We start from the raw sequence: 26,825 nt of genomic DNA, 5'->3' as shown, positions 1-26,825 counted from the left end.
CCTGCTGTGTGTGCTTGCCTGGCTGCAAAAATGCCAGAGACACACTGTTGCTACTCCTCTATTTTCGGCAGTTGCTGACATTTTACTGTAATTTATTCTCATTTTCTTCTCCTCTTCGTAAAAACAACACCACCACTGCTATTCTAATAATAAACCGACAGCTCTCACGTCCGAAAGACCTTCCAGCAGAGAACTGCTTCTGCCAGCAAAGGGTGCCTAAGCTCGGCGCGCAGGGACGGCTCGCAGAGCGTATACGTGGTATAAAACCCAACCGGCTGCTCACCACGGTACGCTCAGCACTACATTACCCTTTAGTTTCTTAGTCATTTCTTTCGGTAGCTTGTCCTTTCCACTGCTGGGGACCAACTGCCAGATACCAACAAAAATCCCCTTCCAGCCTGTATTTGGTGTATTTTTTTGATGGCGTCCTCCTCCGCTTTTATCTGTCAGAAGCGCTAAAGACTCCCACAAGCCATAAAGTGTTTCTGACATTCATGGCTTTTAGATCCCGGGTTTCAAAGAACAGCTGAAGGTTATGTTGATTAAGCCCAAAGACATATTTCTAGAAAGCTGTAGCTTAAATAAAAAAGGTGTTTTGCTGTCAGAGTGATCAGCCAAAACTGTTACTGAACCAGAGCATATGGGAGACGAAAGCCATCAGAGAAACGTGTGATGTTCCAGGCTGCTAAGATTTGCTCTCTCCAGCAGAGATCAGAGGCAGCGGGAAAGCAGAAGAGGCATTTAGCTCAATTAAAAAATAAACAAATAAAAACAAAGCCTTGTGTTGAGCGAGATGATGGCCGATTACTCGCCAGCTAAGCGAGGGCTAAGAAAAATCATTGCCTCTTAAAAGCACTATTAGACAAGAGCCCTTTTTGTTTTGCGAGGGCCCCAGAGGGGCACTCCGAGATGCCTCTGGAGGATGGAGCTGAAGACGTTTATTTAAGGAAACAAGAGCAGCCTTTACTGGGAGCCTTCCTGAAACCCAAGACGAAAGCCACCTCATTTTGCTTCCGAGAAGTCCCTGCTAACCAGACACATCGGGATTCAGCCTTCTGGCAAAATAACATCCAGTGGATGCTGTCTGCAGCAGATCTGATAAATATTTGCATCCACTACAAATTCATGGAAGGATGCTGCACTAAAATTTCATAGGAGAGGAAAAAAAAAAAATTAAAAATTGCTTAAGGAGCTGTCTGGTTTGGGCTCCTCGCAGTTGCAGGGATAGTTACAGGCAGCAGACATTGTAAAACTGCCAGTTGCTTCACCTAAAAAAATTTCAGCCCTTATTAGACATAAAAAGATATGTAATTTCCTTCCAGAGGTTAGAGTTAAAACCCAACGCTTTAGGTGCAGCAGTGCAGCAAGGGCTTTAACAAACAGCTAAAACTTGAAAAGGAGCAAAACCAAAAACCAGGACTACATCTCACAATCGGAAAGCACGTTTGGAGAAAGGTGACCTTTCATGGGAAGAGCTGAGGTGCAGAAACACAATCAAAATTATTTCTTTTTAAACTGAAATCTCAGGGAGCGTGTGAACTCTATTCAAAGTCATTTAAATAAATAGGAATTTTATAACTCCTGGCTACAGGCTTAGCTGGCTCCGACGTGTTTGTGCAAGTCTGCACAGATTACCTTATTTGAAATGCTTTCCATTCAGTGCTGATCTTTTTGCATTCGTATCGTCAGGTCGACCGAGCTGAGGACACCAGCCCCAGGACTAACACGTGCCGTAAGGCCCCTTGGAAAGAGCTGCTCCACTCCTCCTGACATTGGCCCACAGGAAACCACCCTTATGATGTTCCCCTCTCCCACCGCTCTGCCTAAGGAGAGACACAAAACTTCCTAACGCAAGTTGCTCCAAATGCCACCTGAAAAATCCTTTTTCAGAAAATCAATATACCCTGAGGAGTTTACCTCTCCCTGGCACATAAAAGCATGCAGATATCAGCAACAGATCTGCAGCGAGGTCTCTACTGCGCAAATCAGCTATCTCGCACTGCTGCGATGGAACTCTAACAACAAGAAACAGTACCAAAACCATCAAACCAGGTGCAAAACAGTTGGATGAAGGGGGATGTTTCCTGCCTCAAGCCCTTCCCTCTCCATCCAGCCCTGGGACACAACACAGCTCCCCCGATGGAAGACAGACCTGGCATGCCAGCTCCCGGCGCAGACCTTGTTCCCAACAGCACCCTTGGGTTTCCTCGCACACTGCGTTCCCAAGTGGCGCGTTTGTAACGGGAGCTGGGAAAGGAAAAGGTGACCAAAAGCACACAGAGTCAAGCACACAGAAAAGCACCCGCTCACATCAGGAACCACACGCTTTAAACCTCTGCATACTGAAAACGTAGTATTACGTTAATGACACAAACCTGGTTTCACTCCATCTCAGGAACGCCAGAGAACATGACGAGCGTGTGGGGTTGAATGTTTGCGGCAGGAAGAACTGGGGAACTCTCTGATAACTGGTATGCGGTACCTGCATCGCTGCAATCCATTAGGGGAAAAGCATACTTATTAATTACCTCTTCTATTAAATAAAACCAACACATTTTGGTCAAACACTAGGATTACAAAGCAAAAACAAAATGGTATTTTAACATTTTACCAAAATTTGTGTTTTGAATACTTCCAGCCAGCTCTAATTAGCCCTACGCTGCTCAGCCGCCCATCCACCACCACAAGCTGAATTGATCCCAAAGCAGGCAACAGCAGGGCTGCTGTGAAAGATGTAAACACACTGATGTTGGTATAGATTTAAAGGCCCTGGACCTACTCTGCCCAAGGACATGCTGGTTTGCCTACTAGGAACACCTGTAGCGATGCCATTACTTCATGATTTTGGGACTTTGCTGTTTGATCGGCATAGTCCAAGTGTGCGTCAGCTGAGCACATGCCAGATCGATTTGCAAGGTGAGGGGTCTTCATTGCAAATGAAGCAAAATCTCCCAATTTCACTGGTAGTAATGGAGAAATTTTTGATCAAATGGCCATAATAGCGTCAAGGAAAAGATCGCACGAAAACACTTGCTTTGCAATGATTGGATTTCCTTGCGTGCAATACACAATGCTTCCCGACAGGCCCTAACCATACATATTTGATTTTACATTTGATCAGTTTGAGTGATTTTAGTGTCACCCAACCAGGGACACTAATAGGCAGTCCAAGAAATAAATGCCCTTTTAACTACATTTTATTCTTATATACGCCTTGTTCTGCTAAAATAATTCATTGTATCCTAATGAAATGAGCACGACTCACTCCAGGAATGAACGAATGAATACTCACTCCCCGGTGATGGGTATTTATGTGCAGGGATGGAGGGTCTGTAACGGAAGATCTATCATTAGTGCCTGAACTCGTTTTATCTTCATTTCACATGGTACGAGTGAACCGAGTGTTGTTTTGGGAGTATAATTGATCTATAGCTGAAACAAATCAGCTCCACGGCTAAGTGAGGAGATGAAATAGTGGATAATCTGTGGTTTAAAACCAGCTGTTCTGCTGAGATCAAATGATTACTTTGGCACTGAAATGACTAGCTGACAAGGGAGCGTGGTTCAGCATCCGCCATCATTACTGGGTACCGCTGCCGTAACCTCCGGCCATGCTGATGCCAGGCACCAGAGCTAATTGACAGCATGGCTGGGATCAGCTCACAGTTTGCTAAATTGATGACCTTACCCGGCCTCAATTACAAATATCAGCATTTTCAGGAAACAAATAGGCAGAGGAGGTGGGGAGGGAGGATACCCAGCCACCGGTCAGATAACTGTGACTGCAACAAATGTCAGCAAAACGTTTTAGGTTTAAGCTGCGTGGCTACCTCTGCTCTCTACAGTAGTTTTAACACAGCATAAATATTCACAAATATTTTCCTCTTATTTCTCTCTGCTTGCACATCTCCGACAATTATTGAGAATTGAATTTCACCCCATCCTTTTCTGTAGTGCCCTTCCGGAGGGATTCCTGCAATGGTTGTTTTTAACAGGTTTCCCTATTTCAGGCAAGGTACCACCTGCTCATGAGAACATTGTACAAATGGGACAGAAATGCAGGGAAGACACAGGTTTTGCAGTTGCCTTTTCTTTTTCTTAATCATCTTCTGTGCTTTCAACTACAAGAGCATTTTCCAAATAACCTGAAGATAACTGCATTTGCACAGCAGATGAAACGTAAAAATATTCACATAACCAGGGTTATGTGCAGAGACCGGCTACCACGGCAGCAGGGATGTTCTGCATTGAGCTCGTCAGCTCGGAGAGCGGGAGGGGAACCCATCTGCAGAGTGCACTTCCTTTCTTCCTCCTTTTGCCTAAAAATTCAGACTCCAAACAATTACCAATGGTATTTCAAAAACAATAGCGATCTATAAGACCTATTAGGTCAGGTTTTCCACACCCATATCAAAGCAAGACAGCTCCTTACAACAGAGATATTTTTCTTCTAGTTGATCAATCAGCAGGTTTGAAAACATTCCAGTAACATCTTCTGCTTCCTAAAGAGGTTACTCCACACTTTTGCAGAGACAGCCATTTATTTCCTGATATTCATTATGGATTTTCTTTTCTTAGGCCTTCACTCTGCACCGTACTTTTGAAGGATGAACTGTCATTATTATTCCTGAGGTAAGTACTACACAGGTTTGTTGCTTTTGATTTACAGCAGCAATATGACATGTGTCTCGCCATCCCTTTTGCTCTCCCTTGCCCTTTGGCCCTTTCTGGAAGGGAAGCCACCTTCCAAATTCAAGGCAGGAGTGGTCCTTCTACGTAGAAACCAGCAACGCTGGTACGAAAAGGATTTAAAGCAACAATGTTCTATATCTCAAGCTTCCTCGTTTCGAGGCAGCAGGTAGCCATGGATGTTGGTGGGTTTCCTCGTTGGTATTTTGCAGGTTGTCCCCTGCAGCAAGACGCAGATACTTCCACCATCGCTATGATTATCCAGAATTATAAAACAATTTATAACATTTTACAGCTTCTTTGCTGGCACTTTAGGATCTGAATCAATCCCAAAACATCAGAAACCAGAACGAGTGGCGACATTAGGCTCTGATCACCATTCACGCTCCTGGATCACTTGGCTACATCCCTTCCATCCTATTCAAACTGAGTGGCATTTACTTTGAGGGGCTTGTCTCCATCTTGAGCTCATTAAGGTTGTTTTCTTAAAGCGTGAGCATAAACTCTCTTATGAAATGTATTTTTGGTATAACCTCTCTCTGCAGTGAGCAACATTAAGCTATCACTATTACTTTTCCTGCACAAAACAGTGCAGGCTTGTCAAAATCGGCATGATATTTCTACTTTGCCTCTTGACATTCTCAAGCTTATTATGTTCAGACAGTACCTCAAAGCACTGCATTCTTCCTCTCTGGTACGACTAATGACCACGAAAGGAGGAAAAGAAACCCTACGTGCTATTCAATACAGTATGCAGACGCTATTACCCTTCTACTTAACTTCAAACACAGGTACTAGAAGTCGATGAGACCAGTGGCACTTAACCACCTGCAGAAGTACTGCCTTGAACTAGGTCCTCCCCACTTTAACCAAAACCTCCCAATTCCACCTTTCTGTGATGATGTTTGACACTGGGGACATCTCACCTGAGAAGTCAGCGGTACTTGATTTCATACCCCATAGGGATCAGCACTCAGAGCCAGCTTGCGCTGTACAGTAACGTGCGCTGCACGCGCTTAACAGAGCCATCCCTGCCGGCTGCTCGGCGGGTTGGGCGAGCTCATCCTCAATCCCAGGACACATCCACTATCACCCTTCAGCCAGCTCCGGTCTCCCTGGCTCCTCAGAGCAGTCCCACACCACGGAGTAGTGGGACACATCCTCGTAAGCGCTCCCTTGACATGCTATTTTTGAGGAAGGCCAACTTCTCCCTCCGCCCCAGCCTTCCTGGGCACCCACGCAGGATGTCTGTGCGACACACGTGGGGCCGTAATTAAATGGCCCAGTGCTAGCACCAGGTTTGGGATGGAAGCACTGGTGCTGCTGAATGCTGCAATCTGCACAATTGTGCTGACATTTCTGAACTATAAAAGCCCTCCGGCAGTCATCTACAGAGGAAACCTTTAAAATTGATCCAGTTTAGCACAAAAATTGTTGGCTAAGCCTCCATCCGTCCCTCTGCTCCTCCACCCCTTGACACAGCTTACAGCAAAAGACTTTGCTTTCCCTTTCATACAGCTTTTAACAGCAATTCAAGCCCATTGATCCAGGACTCTGAGTCAGTGTATTACAATGCAAGATTATTCAGCTCTCTGACAGTCCGTTTGTTTAATTTCATTTTATTTCATAGTAAAATGGGATTGGAGAGCAGGAGGGCTAGAGGAAAAATTGGCAATGTATTGCCTAAATGCTCAGGAAAACAGAACAATGTCACTCAAAGGAAAGTATAAAATACTTCCACTTGGCGCAGGCTGCTATACCACAATTACATATGTATCTACATGCCTATCTATACCTCGTCTGTGCCTCCCGACTTCAATCTCTCTCCCACAGAAAGATTTCAGAGGGCAGGTGGATAAAGGGGAGAATAAATAAGCCTTAATGACACCTGAGCAAAGGTTGCCAGTGAACAGCGTGGAGCGATGGAGTTTATGCCATCTCCTAGCCAAGGTTAAGACTAGGCTTGAAAACTCATTACACTCACCATTCACACCAAATAACCTTTCTTTCCGTGGCTGGAAGAAAACTACTCATTTGCTTTATAACCTAATAAAGCCATTTATAATTTAAAAGCATTTGCAACTAGTTTGGTTTTTTTTTTCTGTTGGTTAGTTTAACTTTACTCCATTGTTTGTTTTAGTCCGGCTTCAATTAGGCCAGCATTTCCAATGGCATCAGTAGGGGAGAGGTTTACATTTACAAGTGTAAGATCATTAACAGCATAAGGTGGTTGAAAGAGAGGACATAATTGGTTTCACTTGCCTAGAGGGAAGATCAGCTTCTAACAGAAACAACACCTAATTAAGAAGGTTTGCACTGTTTTGTTTTTAATAATGTCCTCTCCTCTACAACCAGTGTTTTTATAGTACCCATCACAGCAGCTTCTGGGTTCTGCGTTAGCCACATGTATTTTGCAGACATGCAGGAGCTGACAGCGTCAGACCCCTTCATGGACAGACAGAAGAAGAGTCTGATGAGGTACTAAACAATAGGAAAAGAAATAAATTAATAGTCTGTATCTAATAAAACAAAACCCAAACCTAGACAGAGCCATGAATCCCAACAGTTGCTTTTGTTCATGTTAAGAATTCACCTCCTGATCTGTGTTTTTGTTGCTGGCTAAGATTCAGAGTGCCAGGACCAGTTGGAAAGCACACCCAGTTTGTGAGACCCTCAGCTCACAGGCAAAGGCAGGCCATACAGCGGACAAGCGAGGTGACAGTGCTGGCCCAAGAGCCACCCTAGACCGACATGTGGCAGCATGAGGAAGGAGGTTTACCTGCACCTCAAAGATCCCTAGCAGGTATTGCCCAAGGAGTAACGTGCTTCTACCAGCATGTATCGATCATGAAGGGTAGGGCTGGGGTCAGCATGTACCCCCAAATACAGCCCCATATAGCAGGCTGTTAAGAGGGGAACAAGATCTGTGTTAGAGAGGAGGAGGGGGAGAAAGGTTTTCCTGGTTATTACTGATGCTACACAACCGAAGCGCAGGAACACATCCATTTCACAGATCACTCAACAGTTTAAGCAAAGAGTCCCCAGACCTGTCCATGACATTCCCAGGGTGATGGTAGACTTCACCAGCTCCTCCAAACGCTTTCCCCTACCATTAACATCCTCCACCAGGCTACCCAGGCTGAACTGCTGCCAGTCGGCACCCATCCACAGCGTTACCTCTGCCAAACCTGGAAAGCACTCCACCTGGAGCAGTGAACCTGGCCTCCCGGGCATATTTTTGGTACTGGGGCCTCTTGCACCTCATAATCTCCCAGCAATGGGGCTGGAAAGGCAGTGGCAATACTGTCAAATGGCAAACAACCCTTGCAACTGTGGCTGGCACCCCGTCCCAAGCGGGAACGCTCCTGTGCCATGCCTCCCATGCCCACTGGGGCTTGCAGGCACCCCTGCAGCACCCAAAAGCTGCCAGCGAGGCTCACGATGTTCCGCAGGACCGAAGAGGAAGACAGAGCCCCGCTTCACATCCTGAGGAGGACCCGTGCAGCCCTTGGCCACGGGGGAGCCGCCCCACATCACCTCCCCAGCGCTCTGCTCTGCCTAACGAAGGGCAGCTTCGCTGCAACCACAAAAACAGGATAGCAAGCGAAAAGGATATTACTGATCTCGAGCATGTGCACAGGTCTGGGTTACTCTGAATAATTTAAGTCAGGCTTCTTTTATCTCTCTCCTGCTCCAGAGTTGCTACCACTGGCATGCACATGAATCAGACAGGTTTCCCAGGCAGTTGGAGGTGGGGTGCCTCCCATACAACAGGAGCTGAAAGGGAAATGCTAAAAGACAATTTAAAGAGACTCCTTAATCATCCTGGACTTCAAATCTTTACCACTCATCTCCATGCATGATACAGCTGAAGGATGCTCCCCTTAACTGAGAGGGACACGGGCAAAGGAAGCAGGAGAGCTGGGGAAGCTCTCGGTCACTGCCAACCCGGAGAAGGGGGAAACAAAGCCCCAGTGTTGGGATCCATCCCCTCATCCTCCCACACCCTCGGCAGGGAACCCTCTTCAAACTCCCCATACGCGGGTGCGCGTGTATCAGCCAAGAGCCTACTGACACCACCCACTAGTCTCTCCACGTGGATAATGGCCCGTGTTTTGTACACCAAATTGATCACAGGGGTGTGGACACAAGCGAACGTAGCCACTAGTGCCTCAGTGGTTTCAGCAGCACGCCCGAGAGCAGCCTTGCAGCAGGTGGGACGTGAGGAGCAGCCCAGTACCATCTCCAACAGGCCCAGGCTCCCCTGGAAAAGGGCATCATCTGCAGACCTCCTCCATTACAACTGCCCCCCAAAATTGCTTACTGGGGGGCCGCACAGCACCTGGCACACACAGACACAAAGGGCCACTTTACAGCCCATCCATCCCTGTGCCAAAACAGGAGCCTGCATCCCCACAGCACGCGACTCTCCTCCTAAACACCAGTGGTTATTTCAAACTGTATCTTTCATATGAAGCCACCAAAAATAATTGCTAAATTAATGGGGTGATAGCTAATGTACATATATTTGGTTACAGCTTGGCAAACCCAGCTCGAGGATTAATTGCATATTAATTCTCTTCTATGTTTGTTTTGCAGAAGCTAAAAATTCAATTCAAGCAGAAGAGTACCAGCTTGCAGGGTCTTTAAGTTTCTCTCAGTCAAAAGCAAAGCCCAAATTCCATTGCAGAGCTGATCCGGGTTGCTTGCTGGTGCTGCATTGCTGGTAGAGAAAGGAGGAGAGGAGAAAGAGAGGTCGCACAAGTCGGGTTTTCAGTTTATTTTAGGGAGCGGAGGTTGGCGTTATGTACGAAAGAGAAAGGAGCCTCCTAGCCCAGTTATTCTGCCTGTTGCAATGCCCAAGACAGCTATAAAAATAAAAGAATAGAGCTGGGAGGAGTATAAAACCAGAGTCAAAATCTGGCTGTGGGGAACTAGCAGAAACATTAGCTGCTTGAAGAGACGAGGCTGCCGGGTTTGTAAACAATGATAAAAGGCGGCACTGCAAGAGCCCGACAGAAATAGCTGCATGGTCAGCGGGGCTGTCACAGCAGGGCGAGGAGGACATGGGAGGTGGGGAGAGGGCTCGGGGTCACCCCGCAATGCTCTGCAGCTCCACCGAGGTCTGGTGGGAGCGAGCAGCCGGCGCAGCGCAGGGCGGTCTCTCAGCTGCCCGGGATTATTTGTGTCCCCAAGTAGGCAAGCGTGGGCAGGTGCAAGGGGGAAATCTTGGCAGAAAGGTGGGGAGGGAGGCAGATGGGAGGCTGGTGGCCACGCAGGCTGCTTTTTGGGGGGAAGGAAGGTGAGGTGTGAGCGGGGTCCGTATGCTGCCACGTTGCATCTAGCAGAGGAGATGCACCAGCAGCAGCTACACCAAAGAGGACTCGGCAGAGGTACGAATTGAGCGGAACTGTGTCCTGCATCTACCAAAAATGGGTTGAAACCAGACAGGCTGTTGCAAAGGGGGTTTTGAGCATCCAAGGAAGGGCGGCACAGAAGCCACTAAGGGCAGTCTCCAGAGCTACAAGGACACACCTGCATTACAGACGCCTGACTGGGATAGCACGGGAAAGCAGATGCTGCAGAGACGCGGATGCTCTCCTATCAGTGTAAGATCAGGGGCATAAGCAACTGAAGCACAAAAATAACTTAACACCTCCAAACACATTTAGGCCAGAAAGCACCGGATGCCTTTTACCTACTAGTTGGGAGGCTCTGGGAGTGGTGGGGTCAGGATGGAGCTGAGTAAGATGACATTAGGGACTTCGTGGCGTGTGATATTCATCTTCAATAGCAGAGACCAGGCGCCAACCACCCAGGTGCCGTCCCACACATTAAGGGATGAGGGCAATGGGAACACCAATCACTGTAACAGCGCCTGGCTCTCAGCTGCTCACCGCAGCCACAGCATGGGCTTCTCCTTTTGCTACTCGCTTCCAAACACAGGACAGGTCTGGAAGGCCTTGCAAATCTGTGCCATTCCTCACCTTGGCAATCAATACTTCCTTGCCCTTTCGAGATCAGTTTAAACCACTGGGATTATTTGAAGCTACTCTTTCTGCAAAAGTAATGGCAGAAGAAGCTGTCCTCTTGGACATGTATCACACGTGCTTTTTGCCGTTAGCCTCTGCTCCCACTCCACCCTCTGAGTTTGGGATCCAATTTGCTTTAAACACAGCTCGGGTTCATCCAGCACAGCTGGTGGCTGATCACAGCCAGCATAAAACATTTTGTCTATGTCAGAAGCACAGCCTGGCATGCCACTGGTCTCTGGTAACCCACCCAGCACAGCAGTTGCGTTTATTGCTGTGTGCGCAGGATGCCCTAGCCAGGTTTACACAGCACGTTGGAGGTGTCCTCTTTCCCCGGGTTTGTGGGTCCCCCGCCCCCCCCTGCCACTCATGCCACTGCTGGCACACTCTTTGGCTCTTTATACTTTGTTTCTAATGGGTAAGGTCCTGGTACGGCAATTACAAACACATAAATACATGTATTTGACTTCCAGGTCTGTAATTACCGGGAGGCCACTTTGCCTCTTGCCAGCCAAGGACAAGACACATTAGCGAGGCTCTCCTGATGCAACTCACTGCGAGACAAAGGCTACAGGGCAGCTTTGCCCAGGAAACCCCCCCCAAAATCACTGTGCTGGTGTAGGGCCAGACTGCAATGCTTTCCAAGCACTTCTGGTGAAAATCCCCCTCCACATAGGCATAGCCAGCCCATAGCCTCTCATTTTGGGCACTCCTGAGAGGCACTACAGTCCACATCGTGCTCTCTTTCTGCTGAGCTAGGACCTTATTGAAGCCTATCAGCTGGGAATTAAGACACTATTTTGCTGCAGGAGAGGATGCAGAGCTGTGTGCCAGGCCTTCAGGAGCCATACGTATCATCACAGCGATCTGCCAAGCAAACTGGACAAGGCAATACCTTCCTGTCTCTGTGCTCACCTTCCCGACATGTCTGTTCAGACTGCAAGTTCTCTCCATGCCCACGTCTCCGCTGAGCTGTGCCGCCAGAGTGTTCAAGAAGGGCTCTGCTTAGACCCATTTTGCTACAAAAGACCAAAAAGCTTTAAAAAAAGAAATATGCTTTTTTGATTTTTTTTTAACTAGAAGCAACTCCGAATGCTATGGGATCAGGGAGCACAGTTTGCAACCATGGCTGCTCTGGTAGTCCTCCCCCTGCAGTGGGGTCTATCTGATCCAGGTTTCCTCCAAGGCTGTAAGACAACCAGAAGCAAAAATACATAAAGCCCAAACCCCAAATTCCATCTGCCACAAAGTCTAAACGTGATTGTAAGGAAAGGGATAAGTACGGGCTGGCGCAGGTTTTCACCAAGCAACACAAAAGGAAGACGGGGCTATACGTCTTTGCAGTAACCGCAGGAGCTGTAAAGCTGCCCACCCCACCACGAAACGCCCACCCTGTTAAATGGCAGGCAGATAGCTGCCAGGGTAGCTGTGGCTGAGGGTATCAGAGGCACCGTAGAGGTAAATGAAAAAAGGATTTATAAAGCAGTGGTAGATCATTTTTGAAGGCTGTTGATTGTGGTTAGAAATAAGTTTCATAATCATTTGGGAGAGTTATTGCAGGGAACAGCACAGAACTTTGGTCATGTCTTCAAAAATAAATAATCTGAATTGGTTAAATAAAATGCAGGCGCGAGAAGACAATTTACTGACTGTGAATTGCTAAAAGCCTGGGGATTAGTCAAAGATAACTCTCGTTTACCAAATGTGTTTAACAGAACACGAGAGCTTGCAGAAGATTGTTTTGTGGTATACTAATTGCGTATTTTATTTCGAAAATTGAATACAGAGATGCTATTAAGAAATAAGAACTGTCCACAATACAAACTATCAGCTTTGCCAAGTAAAACTAAAATAGGTTCCTGTTTCTAAAACCAAACTGTCATTTGCAATATGAACCAGTGTGCAATCTGAGCTCTTCTCAAGATTTTTTTTCTGAAATCCAAAGCAGGAAAAGAAATCTCAGCTCTAGCGTTGATGAGACTCAAGACACGCACCAGCTCAACCAGCTTATCCAGTTTCATAGAGCAAGTCCTAGCGCAAAAGCCTGGCCTATACAATCAGTTGAAGGATGCTGGTGGGTTGGAAAGCAGTGGGAGACAGAGGTCGACCTCCTCGCATCATCACTGCCAACTTGCTGGGTGAGCCTGGACATGTTGACATGGACAAGGGAGCTCTCGAGGCCTGTTTTCCACCCAATTATTTGTCCTCCCCGGTTCAGTCATGCTCTTGGAAACAGTAAGTGCCTTTCCGTACTGCAGCCTATGCCCATGGAGAGCGTGCCTTGGCCACGACAGGGAGGTGCTGCTCCAGCAGCAACGCGGTGCGTTAACCTAAGCCTCATTTCATTGCCAAAACTTGTGGTGGTGGGACTCCAAAGACTGAATTACCCCAGCGTACATTTTCTGTGCGTAGGTTGAGCCTCAGAAGAATAAGAAAGCAAGCAGGCTATGAGCACACAGTCAGAAACATCTGGCCTTTGCCTGCGCTCAGGCTTAGACACATTTTTTTCCTCCTACATAGTGCTCCTTTGTTCTGCCAGGACTGACGGTGTGGGAAAGCACCGAGCAGTACGAATAGAGCTGATGGAGCTGGAGGGTAGCACACACAGAGGACAACTTCATACTGGAATTGCTCACCTTTGTTCTGGTCACCCACGCGAAAGCAATACCAAGACTATAACTCAACCAGAAGCAAAACTCAAAAGACATAAAACTATACCAGCAGGTTGGCGCTCCGGTTCTGCACACATATATGAGAATGCTTGGAAAAAACCACTAGTACATGCAATCCCTTCTTACGTGAAGGAAGCGCCTCATGACCTCAAACACCATGCACTCGCTTGCAGGCCTGGAAGTTTAAGTGGTTGAGCATTTCGCTCAGGTGACAGGCAGCCCTTTTTAGTGTTAATCAGCAGATATCCAGAGAGCTAACTCATAGACATAAAGCAAATCTACTTAGAGAATAAATGTCTAAATAAATATGAGAGATGGGATGCTGATCTTTTAATGTTCTTCTGCAGGGTAAATAAAATTACATTGTGGGGTTTTTTTTACTTCAATTCATTTATGGTATTAGTTTATTATTGCATGATAAAAAGGCTCAGCATGCCTAGTTCAGTCTTCCCCCTGTCCTGGAGTGAGAGGTTGCCCAGCTAAGCTGATCACTAACAAGAAGGCAGGCAGGCAGCACACAAACCACGGTACCCATCAGCCGGACGGACAAATAACCCAGGGGTACGTCAACTGCCTACCTGCAGTCCGTTTGGTGGACAACGAGGGCAACTATTGCAACAGAGACTAAGCAAAATTGGAGCAAGCTGAAGGAGCATCATCTTGCACGACAAGTTCACCACATTTATGTCCGAGAAAGAAAAATGGGCTTTCTTTTAGTTATCTCCCATCTGCCACCTTCCTTTGGCCATTAAAACCATTTTTAAAATGATAAAACAAGTAATACTGCCTAACTAATGAATGTCGAATTATCGGCGTAAATATGCCAACACTTACTTCTTATTTGCCTCACCAAGAGCAACGTTCTCTTCCGTTTGGTTTTCTATTTTAACGACTACAATTTATCACATTAACTAGACTTCCAGTTTGCTGGGTTTTGTTTCAAGTTCTGCTTTTTGCTGAGACATCTGCAAAAGGGCAGTCTCAGGTAAAAGAACTAAAAAAACTAATTAAAAAAGCATTAGTAACTGTAACTAAAAAGCACCAGTGACCGAACCACCGCCATTTACTACACAGGGCCCTTCTTTCTTCCTCTCATTTGCTGATTTTACTGCCCACTTCCCACCAATGTTTTACTCTGCTTACAGCAGCTCTCCACAAGGAATGTTAATTCCCCTAATTTCCAAATAATTTTTTTTCTACCTACCAGCAGGCAGCCTAAGCAGGGAGGAAAGCCAAGGCGGGGGAATCGTCCATGATGAATTTGAGCCACGCACGATGGTCCAGTCAAGGGTTTCAGGAGGCACCCAGCGATGCCTGAATCAGTGTGGGGATCTTGCCCGTGCAGGAGATATCTATCTGCTGCCTGTCTAACGCGGTGAGAAACGTTAGTCCAGCTGCACCAAGGCTATATCTATTTCAGAGCACAAGCATATGTGTTTTCCCCACCTGTCACAACTGTGAAATGTATAGATAGCATTTACTTCCTAGGCATTCATAGCTCAAATTAACAGGCAACCTGTTAGTCTGAGTGTAATTAGCACCCCAAACTTTACTTCAAACATATCTGGTAGCTGAATTTTGCTTGCAGATCTTTTAGCAGCCTGGTGTACGCTTTAAGTAAATATAGGCCAACAAATAGAGCGGAAATCTTATGAAATCCCTACAAATTTAACATAAAGCAAAGCTAAACATGTTGTTGGAGAATCAGCTTTGCCTTTGTTAGAACCCGTAATGGAAAGTTCACATTTTTACAAACTGAAATTGAGCACCAGGTTCACCCGAGACCCAGCAAACCAAACGACTGAGTGTAACACAACCTGCTGGGGCTGACTCCTACTGCTCTCTTCCTGCTGCCAGATTTAAACTTCACCGCTCCCCACACGTGCTTTTTATGAAAATGCCAGTTACATACAGACACGCATCTTGAAACATGACATTAGCATTTCACAGAAGCAAATACAAGCAATACCATATGATATGAGCAGTGTAAACCCTTATCTGTGCCATACCTTGGCTTCTTCTGTTGGGGAGTATAATCAGCACACACCGCAACCACATGGCCACGGTCTGCCTTTTCTACCCTGGCCCTCATACCTACATAACAGTTTCTTCTATGTTGCAGCCACAGCATCTGCAGCATCCTCAGATGCCCACCTGAGTGCACTGGATCACTCCTTTACCGGGATATTTCTTCAAACATAATTAGTTTTGAAACGCCAAATAACGATGGGTTTAAACTCTTTTAATTTGGCATTCACCTTTCCCTCCTTGTGGCTGCTAGCACTTTAACAGGGAACGTACAAACCACATTGAAATGTTCCTTCACAAACCCAAAAGCATGATATTTAGTCAAACTTTGATGTAAGGAGGGCTGAGGGAGCCCACAACCCAGGCTCCACCGTGGCAGGACAGCCTTCATCTATCACAGATTTCCCCTGGATGCCGGAGAGTCAACTAGGCTTATAACTCTTGTCTCGTACACGAAGAGGGTTTTATGTTCATTCAGCAATCATCTTTTTTTTTTCTTAAATGCTCTATAAACGTTGCCCAGAGTTCTTCCCTTCCTTATCTATCAATCAGTCCATATATAGCATTTTATTAGCACTAGCTTCTCCAAGCCTCCAGTGCTTATCTGCGTGATTCTCTGACCTTCATAAACGCTACCTTAACTGCTCCGTACCTGCTGGCAACACACATTGAGACAGACCTGCAAGGCGTCACCTTTCTGCGCGGTGACATGGCTTTCTCCCCCAAGTCCTGGATAAATCTAAATGATGCATATTCAAAGCATCTGTCACAGCAATGACACTGCTCCTCTTCTCTGCACATTTATGATGTTATCCTGTCAGACTGTAGTGGAGCTGTTGGGAAAGAGACCTGCCCTTCTCCAGCCCAGCACCTGTAGATACTCCCCTAAACACGGAAGATGGAGAGAAGGAAAAAAGAAGATTGCTTACCCGCAGGAAGGAGAGGTCTCGGTTGTGTTCAATGCTGGTGATTTCCAGGTTGCCCATAACTACCTCGCAGTTCTCATAGTACTTGCGCAAGGCCCGATACTGCTGCTCCAGGTCAGAGAGGGAGCTCAGCTTGTTCTCAGTGCCGGCACACACTGCAAGAAACCATGGGACAAACAATCAGGATGAGCATGGAAGAGGGGCACAGAGGCAGAAAAGGAAATAAAGTTTGTATACAGAGCTACAGGTAATTGCAACAAAAATCCTGAATTATTCACAAGACTGAGTCCTGCAAAAAAACCTCAGCACAAGTTACTTGAATATTAGCAGCAGAGATAGGAAGGTACAAATACGGTTCATGATCCTTTTGGCAATTTAAACACATCTCACCATACGGGATGAAGTGCTGGGATTTACCGTCAAATGCAAAAAGGCTGAAAATGCAGAAATACAGGGAAAATGCAAAAATAGTTGACCCCAGCACTTAAAGGGCGAAACCCATGTCTCGGCAAAGTCCCTACTAGTTCTTCCAATGACAGAATCGGATGCTGAACAGAGGTGTGCCAATCACCGACTAAAGGACGTAAGGCTGGAGAGACTTGTGCATCCAAGCTGACCTGGGTAGTCCAACATTTTCCCTATTCAGCTGATGCTCAGAACGGCGGGTTGGCCAAGCCAAGAGCCACCTGACCAGAAGGCTTATACCCAACATTGTTTTCCCCATCACTTTTCTTAAGACCTCAACTTTTCCCAGCTTTATGCAATTAAAGAAGAGAAAGCCAATAGCAAAAAACACATCGTCTTTCCACAAGTCACCAGACTGAACGTACAGTGGAGATGTGTCAGCTGAGTTAGGAAACACCATCCTAAATACAGTTAGTTTTCAGAAGATGCCTTTTAATATTACACCACCCTGTTCTAAATTTTGAAGTTCAGGTCAAAGCTACTGTAGAATAACAGCTCGGCTCAGTCTATTAGCTTGCTGTGCATCAAGCAATGACAAAAATGAATGCGAGAAAGAAATAGAGAAGCAGCATTTTACAACAGCAGTTTTTCATGCAGCTGTCAGCCTGCCAGGACAGCAACGCTACATAAATGGTCAAGTGTGGGGCTGGGCTTTTGGGGGCTTTTTTTGTCTGCACTTGCTTTTCCTCTTTACCAACAGCTTGTGGGCTGTTCTTATCTGTGAGCAAATTAATCTGAATATATCCAAACTTTTGAAATGGACATTATATTATGCAAAACATGAGCTACACCAGAATCGCCTTTCTGGAGCCATTCTCATTCCTGGATTAGATCAATATAAACAAAACTCTCCATGTCTGGAGGCATAATCAGTAAAATTGGTTAAAATATGCTCTTTTGAATGATGTAGGTCCTTTTTATAAATATGAAAAGTAATTAGGTTTTTGAGTACTGCTATTATTGACTGTTTACTTACTACATCCCCTCCTCTCTTTTTTTTTTTTTTATAAAACAGAAATGGGAACAATTCTCATCTCTATTCACTGCTGTGGTCCCTCTGCTGCAAAGCAAACTGCTCTTGCGCCAGGGCAATTTGAGCTTCAGCAGCCCCTTGGCAAAGGGCTTCAGGAGTGTTGTGGTTTAACCCCAGCTGGCAACTAAGTACCACGCAGCCCTTTGCTCACTCCCCACCCCAGTGGGATGGGGAGGAGAATCAGAAAAAGGTAAAACCCATGGGCTGAGATAAGAACAGTTTAGTAACTGAAATAAAGTAAGCTATAACAATAATAATAATGAAAAGGCAGATAACAAAAAGAGAGAGACAGAGGAATAAAACCCAAGAAAGACAAGTGTTGCACAACACAATCGCTCACCACCCGCTGACCGATGCCCAGCCCATCCCTGAGCAGCTATCGGCCCCTCCCAGTCAACTCCCCCAGTTTCTATACTGGCCATGCCGCCCTATGGTATGGAATATCCCTTGGGCTGGTTGGGGTCAGCTGTCCGGGCCGTGCTCCCTCCCAGCTCCTTGTGCCCCTCCTTGCTGGCAGAGCACGGGAAACTGAAAAGTCCTTGACTGAGGGTAAGCCCTGCTCAGCAACAACTAAAACATCCCTGTGCTACCAACGTTATTCTCACCCTAAATCCAAACCACAGCACGGTACCAGCTACTAGGAAGAAAATTAACTCTGAAACCACGACAGGGAAGCAGCCAGAAACCCACAAACTGCTCAAAGTTTTCTCCCAAGGAAACTCCCTCTGCCCTAAGAACGGCAGCAGAACTCTGTGCCTCCTGAAGGGGAACTCCTCACCGGGGAGGCACAGCAGGGGCTGGTTTCATTGCGAGCCACGCACAGCACCAAGGTTTTAATCAGATCATTTTCAGGTTTTGTGTTTCCAGTAGCTAAAGAGCATGGACCCAAGCTGAAGAGGCACTACATAGGACTGCTTTTCCAAATACACATTTGGTCTAGTTACCAGAGGAAATACTGTAAGGGACGTAATTTTTTTATTTCTTTCTGTGACTTTCTGGTATAAGTAAAATTTCAAAGTCCTTGCTAAGTTTAAACACTTGAAATATTTGACATATATTCATTATATTGTGTTGCAGAAAACCAAAACTGGTTGGTTTGCTCAGGTTTTAACATAAAAACTATCACCTGATTTCAAGGCTTAATTTAAAGCACAAACATTCCCATTTTGAAATTTCTCCCGTAAAACCTTACCACTTAAGGGTAAAGCATATCTAAACAAGATTTTATTTATATTTTTAATAGCCATTTTTGGGAATTCCCAGGATAGAAAAGTTCCACCAGGACCTGATGTAGCTCTGCTGGACTGAACACCTGGAAGGATTAACCACTGCTGCTAGGGGATGGCACATCTTTCTTTTTGAAATACAAAGCCTTGTCCTAGCTCCTATTTAGAATTTTATTTGGAACAACCTCGAGATCTGACATACATGCATCTCCACCCTTCACGGAGATTCACGCCTGTCCCTGCCAGAAGATGTCTAAAAATGTTTGCTACCAATTACAAAATCAGTTTCTTTGCTTCTTCCTTAAACGCAGCAGCATCTATAACAAGATTGACTGTGTTTCCAGTCAAATAAGTATTATTCTGTCTTAAGGCTACTGAGGCCTAATAAATAATTTCTGTTCCATTTCGCAATCGGTGCTAAGGATCAACATAGCTCAGAAAACAATTCCAGCAGCTCAGCTAATAAAGCTATATACTGCAACGCTGATGTTTCATGTTTCACCCCCATTAAACGTTTCCTGAAAGCTAATTTAGCCATTTGTTGTTGTAAGGAGGCAGAACACCTGAAGTCCGCTCTTGCAAGAGGATTCAACAGCGGTAAAGCCAGCCCAGATGTAAACCGGGACTGCAAGTTTGAGTGAGATTAATTTTGTACAACCAAACCATTGCAGTAACTTTTGATATTGCTATGGAAATCAATTCTTTCAGATGAATAAAATCTTAAAAGCAAGAAGAAATCATGTTGTTCCTTTAAATTTATCTCATCATAATCCCAAGCATTTGATTTCTGTCTTAAAAAAAGAAATCTCCTCTGGTCCTCTCTTACACAAAACATCTCCTTGTTCCAGCTCACACCTGGGTCTCTGCTGCCTGCCTGAAACGTGGCAAAAGGCCCGTGCAACCCCGCTCCTCCCAGCCTGCTCTGCCACAAAATTTGGGAAACCAGGGAAAGTCACTGCCCAGCATCAATCCTCCCAACCGTTGCATGGTCTGGCTTGTCTTTTGCAGCTCTGTACTGTCCTGACAGGTCATCTCCCCTCAACAAGAAGAAGAAATTGGTTACAGATAGCCTTAAATCAAGTCATATACCAAAAGTGAGAGTATTCTACATCAGTCGGGGGTGCAGCAGTGCAGATTTTTTTTTTTGCCATGGGTACCCAACCAGCAGCGCAGCCGATGCAAAAACAGGACTTGGAGCGGGAGAGAGCCCCGATCTACAGAACGAGTAGAAGGCCCAAAGCAAATGTGGGTATAAGCATGGATTGTTAACAATCTGTTATTATAAGCAGCCATTAATCTCTCTGTGCCTCAGCTTTACAGCACAGGTTTTAAACATATACGTTTGATGCACCTAATAATTATGCCAGACTCAAAACACAAAAGAGAAGTGTGAACATATTTAAGAAAAGCAGATTAGATCAATCGTCACTTACAGGAGGATAGAGCTGGGACAGCACCTCCATCCTTCACAGGGAGTCCTTTACAACAGAGAGATGAGGTACGCTGTCGGTGGGGTTTTTAAGGCAAAATACAACTAATGGGGTAAAAAGCCATTCCTGCCATGGGGGAGAAATGCTGCTGCCATGTATGTGTGCTCCTGCTTGCCCACACACGCCAGGGAGCCAAACCGGGGAGGGACACAGGCCAGAGAGCACACACAGTGACCTACCAGTTAACGGTAAGTTAACTTTTGAGTCACAGCAGACAATTCCCAGCTCCTCCAGGGCAAAAATAATCGTTCTGGGTTTCATTTGCCGAAATAGTTAAGCACTAAAGTAACCACGTGAGAGGTGGGAGCTGAGCAGGGGTTACACGGGGTCCCCAGTCCCTCTGTCCCCGAGCTCGACACAGAGCACAAACATATCCCCCTCACCCTCCTGCTCAGCTCTTGAACAGCAACAGGCATCTATGTGTTGTAGCAGCTCTTTAAAATTAAGTGCCAAAATAATACATATTTTCAGGGATGCTCCAGCCATGTATAGGCATAAACATGAGCACAACAAAATGTATTTCCTTGTCATGCCATGCAAAACCCCCATGATGTTTATTTCATAAACTCTCTTCAAAGTACTTTGTTGTATGTTGTTAGACACGTTGTTTTATATAGCCCCAGAAAGCAAGGAGTGGCAAGTAAATAAAGATTGCGAGCTAAAAGCAGGCCCTGCAGCAGAACCTCTCCTGGTTAATAAAAAACACTAATTCCCCTGCCTCCAACAGAGGTCAAAAAAGTAGCAGCTTAAGATGTGCCTCCAGTCTGCAGCTTCTCTCACTGTTGAGCATCTCTGAGCACGTACGCTCCCGACTTGCTCAGAAGGCCTTACAGAGGTGTCTCAGTGAGGGAAACCCTTCAGCGTGGTTTCAATGCACGCCCAGGAAAATCTGACGTCCCCTTACGTCTTCCCCAACGGAAACCCCAGTGAGCCGTTGACTGACAGTCTGTAGTACCAGGTTACCAGCATGCCACAAAGCTCTCAAACCCATCTCTCCATCAACACACATTTGGCCATGCCCTCTCTTTCCACGTTCTGGCAACAACCCTCGCAGAGCGTGCGTGGGTACGTGTCCAGAGACGCCCACCACTAACGCTATCCCGCAGCTGAAGGACGTGCACCTTCCCGCCTGGGAAGCCCCAACCCAGCGGTGATGGGGACCACCCAGGCTGCCAGCCCGTGGCCACTTCTCATCTACACCCCAAACGTGGGTGATTTTGGCTGGCCGCTGGGGCAGAGCGCTGCTTGGCCATCACAAAAGTGGATTTCAGGCATTACTCACACATTCACATTTCACGTTCAGTTGTTTACTTATTCCCAGCTACCTAAAGTGACAGAGAAGAGCTTCAGCTCTTAATGGCCCCAATTACAGCAGTAATAATCGCCTGTATTGAATTGAATCTACGTTTTTCCATCAATATTCATGCACATGACTTGGAAATTAATTTCCCATTGACATTTTTTTCATAACAAAGCCAAATCATTCAGATGCTCACTCAAAGGTAGCAAATAATGGAGACATTTTAAAATGTCCTTTAGCTTCCGCTTTTTAGGCCATTATTTTGCTCTGCTCTGTTGATGATAAATCTATATATTAAATTAAGAAATCATATTTGATTCCTTTTAGCTCTGTTTCTTGTAATACTAATGGATTTTATAATCCTCCCAGCTCAACAGATGAACTAACTTTTGGAAGGAGATCAACTTATTTAATTTCTTATTCAACCCCTCTCCAGATTTGCCTACACTTGGAGTCACTCTACAAGACTGAATCCCATCATCTCCGGCACAGTCGCTCCCACCTGAAATGCCGGCGTCTCACTCCTCTCCCAAATCACATTCAGACCAAGCAGTGACAAGGTTTCCTCATTGCCATCTCCAAGGGAGTTATCTGGAGCATCTGGATACATTCTTTTGAATCATAAAACATTTACTATTATCAGTTTGGGGAGGATGCAGGAGAGCAGCGCGTTTGCCCCGCGCCAGCCTCCACCTGAACGCAGCACAACCTCCGCCGGTGCATTGACTTGTCAAGTGGGCCAAAGACATAAGAGGAGACTTAAACTCTCGGACTCACTAGTTTCAGGAGGGTGTTATGAAAAGAGAATCACGTGTTCCTTCATCCCAGACAGGACGAATCCAACGACAGTCTGCATCTCTAACACAGTTTTCCTGTACTTCCCACTTACTTACTTACTTAATTAGCTGTGTTTTTACAGACAGCACCATCATTCGGGTTTCTTGAAAGGCAGCTAACATAACTGTTTATTAATAATTGCAAACACTTGTGGCAATTTGTTAAGACCCCCAGATGGGGGCAAATACTCAAGCCCCTTAAGGAGCAACTAATTAGCAGCAATGCCACAGCAGTCCCCATTCATTTCATTATGTTCCCCTCTCGCAGCAACAGCCTGGGCACCGTGTCATGTACGCACACAGAAGAAGGGGTAAACACACTTTTAATCCTTTCATTATTATTTTACAGCTCGCCTTGAATAAGCTGCAAAAGCCCTGAATTTTCTTGCAATTAGGCACGTTCTAATGAAGGGCGGGACTGTCTGCACTTACAGTCTTACAGATGTAACGCTCCTTGAGGTCACTAGCCGTTTTCCTGTAAACCCAGTGGTTTTGAAGAGTGTTTTAAAATTAGCGGCTTGCTTCGCCTGGGTAAGAGACTGTAATGAAGGACAGCATAATTTTCTCTGTACTCCTAATTAAAAGCTCAGCTGGCACAAGCGTTTTCCTTCCGTGAGGTCTGCTCTACCCTAGAAAATTATCATCCCACTTAAATCCAGTTGCATGCAATCAACCCAACTGCCACAAACCCCTGGACAGCCACGTTGCCATGAGAGAAGCTCAGCCTTGCCATCCAGCCACCGTTCAGTCCATCAGGGTGTCACCGGGATGAGGTGACACAGTACAAGCTTGCAGCTGTGAGCCACACCATCATGGCTTTAATCCCTTCTACCTGCATGTAAACGTGCAAACAGCCCAGAAACATAAGCCTGGGAGTGCTATTATTTATTTTGATTTCCAAGTTAAGCTCTCCACAACTGCTAAATAAAGTAATGAAAAAAAAAACAACTATAAATTTAATCTGCAATGCTAAAAGAACGCTCTGAAACACTTTAATAGCCTTTCTTCTCTTTGCATGGAGAAGAGGTTCCTGGGTTGATAGCACCAGGGATCAAAAATTGCCTGAACCTTGCTCGCGAAACTCCCAAATATCATTTCACATGCCATTGTAAAAGCTTTCCAGCACTCCCAGAAAAGTTGCAAGGATGTGTGTTATCGGGGTGGTCCCACCTCCAGTAGAGGCTGATCAGATGCCACCTACAAAGGGAAGCTCTTCCCAATTTTATGAACAGGAACACAAATAGGCACAGTAAAGACTGACAGTGATTGTAACTTCATCAAGAAGGATTAGCCAGGTGTGGTAACACCTTCCTGAGCTGATGGCACCCTCTCCTTGCACCGAGCTCACCAAAATCTGTTTGGTGGATGCTACAGAACATATTTTACCAATGTAACACTCCTGTTCATACCCACCAAAAAATGGCATCAAAACACTGACTGGATTTATGCTGCAAGATTTCAAGGATAATTGCCCATGCCGACCATGTCAAACCATTGTCATCTGCTTGCTTTATACCAATATTTCCAGTATTGCTTCTCTTTGTTTTGTCACATATATATTATGATACAGCATCTGGAAAGGACAAAATGGGAAAAACTACGGCAGGACCTATATCACACAGCTACTACTGAAAAAAAACCAAAAAAACAAAAGGCACAAATTAATACAAGAAGCTTTACCAATGGTTCTTCCTCCCCAGGTCTTTGTACCAAATTATTTTCTCTGGGTACTTCTCCTTCCCTTTTTCTCCCTACACTTCACAGACACGCAACACGTAGGCACGCTTTCCTCATTTCATTCTATTTTGAGGGTAAATAGTTGCTTCTTAACTATAATGTAGGTACCGGACTTGACAAGCAATTAAAGCAAACAATTTCCACTCATCTAACTTTGCCAAATTAGTCATCTGCCATCTGCTCTATCATCTGGCTCTCCTTGAGGTCTTGCTGTGAATCTGGAAGCGCTCCCTCCGACGAGGAGGCAGCGGATAAGCCTCCAAGCTGGCGGGGAACCCGAGGGACGGAGGTGACACGTGGCCCCGCACTGCTCACCATCATCACCATCAGGCCAGCTCCGACAAAGTGCTTGCTGGCTCCAGTGGTCAAATTGGCAAATTACCAGCACACAAGTTGTGACAGAAAAGCATTTAAAATTAAAGGTTTCTTTTACAGGTACTTATATAGCGTGATAGCTTAGGAGGAATGTGGGATTTTCTTACTGGATGCAGGATACAAAATATAACTTTACTGAAATTTCTTCAGCATTTGCAGTTTAGTTCCCAGTGAAGTACATAACCTAAACAAGCAATTAATAGACATTATCTAAGAAATATTGGAGTGGTCTCTGCTTCCAGCACATGGCTTAGTTCACATAAGGCCTCATTTTGGGACAGTGAAAAGGTTTTCAAATAGCTCTGAAATGCAGTGCTGGTCTTCTCTGCCCTCCAACTTCTAAGGAGCGGTAGGACCTTTCTCTTTTACTAGGTTTCCAGTTGTGGGCTCCTTACTGGATCTCCCAGTATGATCAAGAATACCACCAGCACCCCTTTTCCAACAGACCTGTTTCCTCCCCTAGGAAATTAAATACCACTCCAGAGTGCAAGTTAGTCCACGCCAATGTTGCTGTTGCTCTGAACCATCATGCGGAGGAATCGCTCTCCCTGTTGTTGGTGAAGACCGTTACAGACCGCCTATTCCTGCACTAGTCTCCAGTTCGGCCAGTTGAGTGCAGCACCCAAAATTAAGCTTGTGAATCTAACTCTTAATGCCAAGAACCAAAATCCTTCTCTACAGTACCAAAGTATAGACCACCACCAATGCTTTCTGAGACTAATAGGTCCGCAGATAAATGATCATGAGTAATACAAGGCCACGTGTTCTTGGGCAGCGAAATGCAGAGCGAAGGGCCAAGCTGAAGGCCTATGAGTTTGCAAATATTGCTCTCCCCACTTTCCAACCCTCACTCTTCCCAAGTCCTGCTCCAGCACAGCAGCAATGACTCATGCAACCTGTTCCCTTCCATCACTGCATCATGGTGTATCCTGGCTCCCTACCAGGGCAAAGTGGTGGAAATCGCTATGGGTCTCAGCAGTGGAAAGGACTTGGGTTGCTTTTTCAATGCCAGGGGCAGGAGTAGGGGGGAGATGACGGAGCACAAACCACAAGCACCAGGTGAACACACGCACAGGTGGGAGCCAGACACTTGGACTGGGTTTTTGCCCATGTGCCTTCAACACAAATTAATTTAGTGAAGGATGCCAGTAACATCTGCTGTGAGGTTTGGCCCCAAATCATTTCCCAGCTCACAAATCAGGCTGCTTTGCTGGGGAAGATGAAGGGCTCTTTCCCCCCTGTAGCATTCTCCTGGGGTCCAAGGGTGCTGAGCTTGCAGACAGCATAGCCGTGGTGCTGTGGCGGGGGGCGCTCCCCTGCCGCTCCGCCAGGAAGCTCCACGACAGCCGGGGGCCTTTGCCTGCCTGCTTTTCTTTTTTTCCCTCCTTCCCCAGAGGGCCCCTGAATACCGCAAGCATTCACTCAACTTAAATGCATTTTAATTAACATTGTACAAACACACCGAGTTTGTGCCCACACAAGGGAGCGCATTCATTCAGCTTCTGCCTGATTCTCAGCCCGAGAAATCCAGCGGGAGCGCTGGCAGCCGCTGCGATGGGAACAGGATTGCAGTCCTCACTGCCGGTACAATATTTAAAATACACTTGGCAAAACGTGCACAAACCCTCAGATCCTACTTACTAGTATTTAAGCACTGTTTATATAAAAGATACAGCTCAGACAGGGTAGGTGGGACAGGTGCTTTTATATCTGCTAATGTAACTGCGGGTAATTAGTCACCACTAAAGCACACAGCAACCGCCGCCTCCTTACAGGGCAAGCACAAGCCACTTGCAACACAGGAGAGAGAGAAAGAAAGAAAAAAAAAAGGTATTTCCCCAAGATCTCCCACAGAAATTTTTCTCATGTTACATTACTAATTATCACATAACCCAAATACCACCTAATAAAACAACTATGAAATTTAAACACATAAAGAAATGGACTGCTTCAGAGAAAACAACCTCCCCAAATTCTGGCAAACCCTGCAAGGCAAAACTGCAGAGGGGCTTAAAC

The 26,825-nt window shown here is 45.9% G+C and overlaps 1 protein-coding gene across 1 annotated transcript in view; it reads right to left on the bottom strand.

Annotated features, from left to right (window-relative positions):
- The window catches only part of LOC104166230 (receptor tyrosine-protein kinase erbB-4-like), a gene marked incomplete at its 3' end in the record, with an annotated part of 164,603 nt that overhangs the window by 74,490 nt on the left and 63,288 nt on the right, over window positions 1–26,825 (bottom strand). The window contains exon 2 of the mRNA XM_009706092.1: window positions 16,351–16,502. Coding sequence (XP_009704394.1) covers window positions 16,351–16,502 — 152 coding nt within the window. The remainder of the gene's footprint in view (window positions 1–16,350; window positions 16,503–26,825) is intronic.

The sequence above is a fragment of the Cariama cristata genome, unplaced genomic scaffold (assembly GCF_000690535.1).
Source record: "Cariama cristata isolate BGI_N322 unplaced genomic scaffold, ASM69053v1 scaffold7588, whole genome shotgun sequence".
NCBI lineage: Eukaryota > Metazoa > Chordata > Aves > Cariamiformes > Cariamidae > Cariama > Cariama cristata.
This window is presented reverse-complemented; position numbering and strand designations above follow the sequence as displayed.